General features: G+C 35.8%; 1 protein-coding gene across 2 annotated transcripts in view; it reads left to right on the top strand.

Moving 5' to 3' along the window:
• The window catches only part of LOC125025041 (gem-associated protein 5-like), a 22,167-nt gene that overhangs the window by 8,569 nt on the left and 6,098 nt on the right, over positions 1-7,500 (top strand). For both annotated transcript variants that reach the window (XM_047612909.1, XM_047612908.1), the window contains exons 8-20: positions 50-234; positions 382-490; positions 740-905; positions 1,148-1,225; positions 1,363-1,480; positions 1,653-1,831; positions 2,768-2,920; positions 3,292-3,450; positions 3,578-3,679; positions 5,430-5,682; positions 5,874-6,043; positions 6,150-6,297; positions 6,523-6,616. In XM_047612909.1, the coding sequence (XP_047468865.1) occupies positions 50-234; positions 382-490; positions 740-905; positions 1,148-1,225; positions 1,363-1,480; positions 1,653-1,831; positions 2,768-2,920; positions 3,292-3,450; positions 3,578-3,679; positions 5,430-5,682; positions 5,874-6,043; positions 6,150-6,297; positions 6,523-6,616 (1,914 nt within the window). The remainder of the gene's footprint in view (positions 1-49; positions 235-381; positions 491-739; positions 906-1,147; positions 1,226-1,362; positions 1,481-1,652; positions 1,832-2,767; positions 2,921-3,291; positions 3,451-3,577; positions 3,680-5,429; positions 5,683-5,873; positions 6,044-6,149; positions 6,298-6,522; positions 6,617-7,500) is intronic.

The raw sequence follows: 7,500 nt of genomic DNA, 5'->3' as shown, positions 1-7,500 counted from the left end.
ATGTCATTCATATAAAAAAAAAAAAATTTAGTATATTAACTTCTAACAGTCACTACACCATCTTCACAACCGGGCAATATACAACCTTGTGCTTGTTGGTGACATAGCTGTGACAAGTGGACAGGACCGTTTTCTGCAAGGATATCATTTGAAGAAGTCAAGCCATATGTTCCAAGTTCCTACTCTGGGTGCAACTGCAACCACTCTCTCATTTTGCCCACAAGATGTGAACAGGTTTGTCTAGTAACTAAGCCTAAGTAAATTTGAATGTCATAATAGGACTTATATTAATGTTCACTTTACTGTATACTTTAATAATTTGTATGGAAAAGTAGGCTTTGTAAGTCTGTTTGTAAGTGAAGTTATAATTTTTATCTGCAGATTGGCAATTGGAAGTTTGGATAATAACATCAGACTGCTGAACTTTGGAAGTCCAGTACCACTTCAGACTCAGACTATTTACCATAACATTAATGGGAAGGTTTTGTCAGTAAGTTGTGTTTATTCAGTATAGAAAAAAAGAGTCATTAGCTTAATTAGTATTAATTTAGTCTATTCCTCAAGAGCTTCTGTTACTATTAAACAAAACTAAAGTACGCTGTTTATGATTATGTACCTAATGCAGTTGAATGCTGCCTTACACTTCTTTGTTTTTAATAGAGTTATTGAAAAAGTAAATACAGCTGTTAGATAAAAATTTATAGTGTATTTTTTCTCATTACTGCAATTCTCCCTTCAGTTCTCTTGGCACCCAGTGCATGAGGGTCGACTCCTATTTGGCACTGCTACAGGGCAGGTGGGTTGGACTGATGTAGCATCAGGGCGAGTAACCACTTTTGCTTATCACCATCAGAAGTCAGTATACAAGGTTGAATGGGGCCTACCAGTTTGTCCTGAGAAAACAGGTTAGCATCATAGGTGGACAGAATTTTGGTATTTTGATCATGAAATGATTTGACATAAATAATGTATATAATAGTGCACTTGTGAATTATGACAGTGAAATAGCTATAATATCTATATATTTTTTTAAATGTAAAACTATATTTTTAAAAAGTGTATCACTTAAATAGAATTTTTATTTTTGATGACAATATGAATATTTTTCTCACTCGGAATCAATAATAATTTGGCGTTTTGTATCTAGGATCATCTGAGGATTGGTATGCATACTCCTTTGGTGACAGAGAGATTGTAATGCGAAGCTCATCAGACCCCATGTCAGGTAAAACTTTGATCTTTGATTTTTGGTTGTATCTCAAAATAGAGAGTTATGTGATCGTTCATAGCAGAAAACGGAGTAGAGTGATGAATGCAAATAGTAGTTATTTGTTTATTTGTTTATAATTAACTATTTTTCAGATCCTGTCTGCCTTCAAAAGCTTGTTGCAGAGTCAGAGATAAATGCCTTGCCAAAAGATGTGACAGAATTTTCCTTCAGTCCTGACTACAAGTACCTTGCACTTGGTTCTCAGGATGGGTATGCTGTAATTGTAATTGTTATTAATGATAAAATTGCCTTAAAATATATGACTTGAAGCTTGATATTACATTTTATAGTAGTAATGAGTAATGATGTAACATTAAACTATAAATAAGAAAAAAATGACTAGGGACAAGCAATCATGAAAATGTATTATTCCAACTCTCAGTCAGGTGCGAGTGTATCGAAGGGCTGACTTAACCTTGGTGGTGACTCTGGCTGTGGTGAGGAAAACCATCCAGCATTTGTTGTGGCATCCACCAACACAAAGCCATTACTCTGATGTCCTAGCTGTGGCATCCAGTGAAAAGGAGATATATATATTTGACATGGAGAAATATCTACAGGGTGAGATAACAGTTGTGTATTTTTAGAAACTCTATTTGATCATAAGTTGTTGAAATTACAAAATAGATTGCAATTTTTAAAATTTTGGCTGTAATATTTTAAATTTACTTTCCATTAGATAGTTAACCCCCTACGGTCCTGTTATTCATGATTGTGCCTTTTCACATAATGAGCAGCCGGTACAATTTGCTACAATTGTGCAGGGCCTTCCCAAAAACGGCCAGGCTTTCTGCTGAACCTTTTTCTCTATCAATATAGTGTATGTAGTGGCCAGTAATGTATCTAGTATTGTTTAGCAATTTTCTTTCAGCCACACCCATGATATCATCTCAGTACCTCTCTCTCCTTGATCCAATCATTAATTTGTCTTATCCTGCCTTTTTTGTCTTGTAACTTAGTGAGTATGAATTAGTAACTCTGGCACTGTATTACATATTCTGTCCAGCCAAACCAGCCATCTTATTGTCTCCCATATTCCCTCTCTGCACACATTGCTATCATGTATCATTCTGGTTTTATATATAGAATCTGGATATTTGTAGATAAATCTAAGTACAAAGTTTATTGTATTATAAGGTAAGAATGTGATTTTGTAGCTTTATTCATATGCTTATAGAAACGCATTCCCTTGTTTATTCATACATGAGGAGTAACTGTGATTATTTTGCTTTCTATAGACAGTCCATGTAGCCCTATATGATAAATGACAGTGAAGTGCATATTTCCTGGTGTATAAAATCAAGCTCTTGAAATGGTAGTAATGAAAATTTGCCCTAGTAACTGAAATTGACAGGATGGATGTTTTGTAGTTAGTAGGGATTATGTTATAAATATGATTAGAGATATTGAGAAACCCCTTTTTTTCAAACAATAGGGAGTGCTTACCTTCTTATACCTCATATACATTTAGCAATTAAAATCTCATTTCTTTTACAGATGACAAAATTGGCAGTGTTGTTACCCAGGCCACACGTGACCTTCAGGGGCATGAATCACGTGTTGTATGGTTAGCTTGGTCTCCTCATGAAGATGGAATTCTTGCTTCTGCATCATATGATCACACTGTTCAGTTGTGGGATACCAAAACAGGTGCTTACCTCATCTGTTCTAGTTGACTGTTTCATTTGATATCAGCTTTTTTGAAAACTGTCTAATACATATTCTTAGCTCAATAAGTTGTTTTTCAAACAACATACATTTTATAATGTAATGCTCTTTTTGAAGTAGGTGTGCTACTATTTTTTAGCCTTTTAATATTGTATATGGGAACGTAAGCAGATAGCTTAATTGTGCTTTTAACAATTAGAAGTCTTATGTCTAATTGTATATTCTTTTTGAAAGTAATTAAAACATTTTTTTATTGTTTTTTCATTGATTTCTTATTGCCTGTCACCAGTGTATATAATTTCATTAAAAAAAAATAAACATATACAATATATATATAAATTTTGTTCCATCAGGGGAGCCTAAAGTAAACTATGGTGGCCATCTCAACCGTGTCTTCAGAGTGGAATTCAGCCCTTCTGATCCTGATCTAATGTACAGTTTTGCTGATGAAAATAGTGTGCATGTGTGGCGTCCATCAGAACAGACAGCAAAGACACCAGCAGAAAGAAGTGGTGGGTACTATGTTTAAATTAGTTATTTGCCTTGTAATACATGTAGTTATTTTTACGTAGGTGTGGTATAACTCAAGCGGTTTATTGTGTAGACATACTTCTTTAAATAATGTTGCAATTTTCACAGTAAATTTGAAGGATATCCGAACCAAGAAACCAAAGGACAAGGAGACAGAGACAGTTGAAGAAACTCAGAGCAAAGCTGTTGAATCATCACTGCCTGCAGAGAGTAAGTAAAAAGAAAGTGATAAAAGGAAAGTTGAATTAAACTAAGAGGAAAGTGATGTCTGTTAACCCACTGACCATGTCTACTGTAGTTTTTGGTGAATGTTGTTACACATCAATTAGGCCCTAGTGACTGCCTGATTTATTCATACCTTGAATTTATGGGGAAATGTTTTTTTTCTAGCTATTAATCCATTAGATCTGGTTGCGTCTCAGCAATCAAATCACCAAAAATCTGGGTATTAGGCTTATGTGAGCGGCTGCTGGGCCGAGTGGCTACTTTTTTTATGCATAAGCGTTTTTAGCTGTTTGGCCATTTTCCAATATCTATATTTGCTTTTTTGAGTTGCATTATCCAGATGGTAATATTTTTTTTTTCTTTGCACAAACTCCAATCATCAAAGTAGTCTACAACCCAGTGCAAGGAAAATAAAACTATATGACACTATGTTATTTGTGTCATTTTTAAAATTTTTACGTAATATTAGATTTCCTGTAATACAACCTGCATCCTCCATGGAGCCGGCGCTCTTCCAGTCACCGCTCACGGACATTGATGGGTATAATGCAGAATCGCCAAATGAGTAAAATAAACCTCTCAATAGCTTTGTGCACTTGTGGCAAGTTTTTACATCACCCCTGCCTTCAGCCACGATGCTCATGGCAGCAAATTCATGTCACACGGCCGACGGTCAGATTTTTCTGTGACAGCATGTTCATGTCACCTGCTCCTCGACCTGGATTTTTTCATGACATGATGGTCATGTCAGCTGTATCCAAAGGGTTAATGTTGATACTTTTATACTTTTTTTTGATAGTATGATTATTATAATATTAATAATAAAAAAAGTCAAGGTAAAGGGTAAATAGATGATATAGGTATGACTAATAATTGAATTTGCATGAGACTGCTGTTTTGCTTTACAGCTTCATTTTCACTAATGTGCTACTGACAGACTATGGTCACTTTTATCAGTTAGCTCCAAATTCTGTGCCACATTTAAATTCACTTGGTTTATTTTTAACAACTGAATTGTAAGGATTGCGAGATTATTAAGTAAATTCACAATTCAGAAGTCACTAAAATACTACTGATACAACCTGTTTGCTTTAGGGAGATCAAGACAAGTATACCCTATAATACCCAAAATGAATGCACATTTAAACCCTTAATGACGGGTCACGTCTATAGGCGTCAAAACAAACCGCTTGAAATGTGGAGTGAGGCTGTATGCGGAGGGGGCGCGCCAAAGCACTATGAGTTGGTGATTCGGCTTGATGTACCAAACTCCTGTACTCAAAGTCGGTGCGTTGCCATTGATTGCGAGAGTGTAGAGTGTCATTTGATATGCTGTATCCAGATGGTAATAGACTGTTTTCCTTGCACAGACTTAGTATTATCTCTAGGTAGTCTATAACTCAGTGCAATAATAATAACATTAAGTAACATTTTATTATTTGTCTTTTTTTTTTTTTTTTGTAATATTCCATTTTCTGTGATAGAATTTTAGCTAATGGCCACAATTGGCAGGAATTCACCCTCCAAAGCTTTATGCACTCATGGCGAGTCATTCCCTTCACCCCAGCCTTTAACTGGCATGTTCCTGTCACCCTAGTTGTCAGCCAGATTTTTCCATGATGGCATGTTCATGTCGCCTGCCTCCATAGTCACATTTTTTCATGAATAAATGTTATATTGGAGACTTAAATCAAGAGTTCCTGTAATTCTCATTTTTGAAATCTGAAATTTACAGAAAAAAATGGGGGAAGCAGTGTCACAAGTGGGACAAAATCTACAAGTATCAGTGCAGCAGCAAGTAAGAAAGGACATTATAAATCATTCTTCCCAAAGTTCCATACTGTTTGCTCAAAGAAGAAGAGTTTCCACCACTTACTCTTATTAAACTTGTTGAATCAGACCAAGAATGCAGGAACTGGGAATGGGCATCTTGAAGAGCAAGTAGAAGATCTAGAGGATTTGGAAGAGGAACTGGAGGAAGAGAAGAAGTAAGACTTGACTGTCAAAAAGACCTTTTTGAAAAATTTCTTTCCATCTGTATTTTTCTTGATTTGAAGAATTGATTTAGGGTTAGGTGATATATTTTATGGTGATACATATGCAATAAGTGACTTGTTATGAAATATCAGAAACGGTAGGAATGTGAAGCACAAAATGACAGAATGGTGCATTTTTTCAGTTCAGAAGAGGAGGTAAAAGAAGGGAGTTTGCCAGGCATTAGATCCTTGTGTGAAAAGTATTCTTGCTTGCTGGAGAAAGATACTGAGATGCCTGAACCAGAAGACATAGAATATGCCCTAAGTCTGTATGGAAATCCTGATCAGATTGATGGACTCCTAGCTGCAGAAAGTAAGTGCTTTGGATATGTACATATATGTATCTTGTAGCTGTATTAATAATTAGTATCATTAAGATTGGAATGTGATTGTAATATCTTATTTATTTTGACATGCAGTTGATGCCCATGAGAAGAAGGAGAATACAATCCAAGCTGGACTGATCCACTGCTGGCAAGGCTCCTTGGCAGACCACATTCGCCAGGCTGCCAAACAGAGGAAGCTCAGCGAGTTTCTGGTGGCATCTGCACCACAGGTCTCCATGAAGTAAGCATTTATTGGTAGAAAAATCCACAATGTACAGGTGTTTATTTAAATGTGTATGTCATTCTAAAGGAGTCTTATGATCTTATTCAGTCTTTAGTAATGATTATTTGCCAAATAGTAAATTTGTTCGTTTTTATGTTCAGAGTCAATATATTTCATATAATTTTGTATATTGTGTGGGCACAAATGATTTAGCTCCATATAACACTTGTTATTTTTTGACAGATTATGGCAGTTTGCTTGTGAGTCATATGCAGAACAGCTTATCGATGAAGGTGACATCATAACAGGTGCTTCATATCTTATTAATATCCTCAAGGTAAGTGTAATGTAAAATTATCTGACATCTCTTTTATAGTATTCTTAATGGTTAACCTAGGAAAATTTGGGGTGTGTAGGCACAGTTGACTGGGTTTGCCTATTGTGGTGTGTTGCACTGCTTGTGCCACACCAACATAGTGATATGATTTTTTTTTGTATCACTTGTATCTAAAACATGATTTTAATGTTATTGCGTATTCAGAGATGTGTGATATTCATTTTAGCTACTTGATCAAACCTGTAGTAAATTAGGTGTGTTACAATCTGTGTAAAAGGTGGAATGCGGTCTAATTGGGTAGGGAAAAAAGCATTTTCTCTAATTTTTTTAAATCCCTAAAAAAAAAAAAATTGTACGTAATTATATACAAGGCTGCAACTCTGCAAGACAGTCACACTTGCAGAGCACCATTTGACAATGTGAGGAGACTGATCATGTAAACTAGAGTGAAATTACGTGCAGGTTCACAGTAGTAGCAAGAGAGTTCAATGTTTTGGTGCGTGACATAGCAGGCGATTAATTTATGTGCTAAATATCGCCCCTCTGTTAGGCAATGCCCCAGGGTATGTGAAATGTGGGTACGAGGGTACCTTACAAAGAACAGCATTAAAATGTTCTCTGTTAGGCAATGCCCCAGGGTATGTGAAATGTGGGCACGAGGGTACCTTACAAAGAACAGCATTAAAATGTAATGCATGCATCATAGTAACATGATATGAATGACTTGTCACTTGTCAGCCATGACATGAATGACCTGTCACCTGGAGTCACCACCAAGTCAGCCATGATGTGAACTCCACGTCATCTGGAGGCCAAGGGTTAAATATGTTATTGGAGAGTAAATCTTTGTAAATATTAGGTCTATAAATTGATAATGAATGTGT

The sequence above is a fragment of the Penaeus chinensis genome, chromosome 4 (assembly GCF_019202785.1).
Source record: "Penaeus chinensis breed Huanghai No. 1 chromosome 4, ASM1920278v2, whole genome shotgun sequence".
Taxonomy (NCBI): domain Eukaryota; kingdom Metazoa; phylum Arthropoda; class Malacostraca; order Decapoda; family Penaeidae; genus Penaeus; species Penaeus chinensis.
The sequence above is the reverse complement of the archived record's forward strand: the minus strand, read 5'-3'. Positions and strand labels throughout refer to the sequence as shown.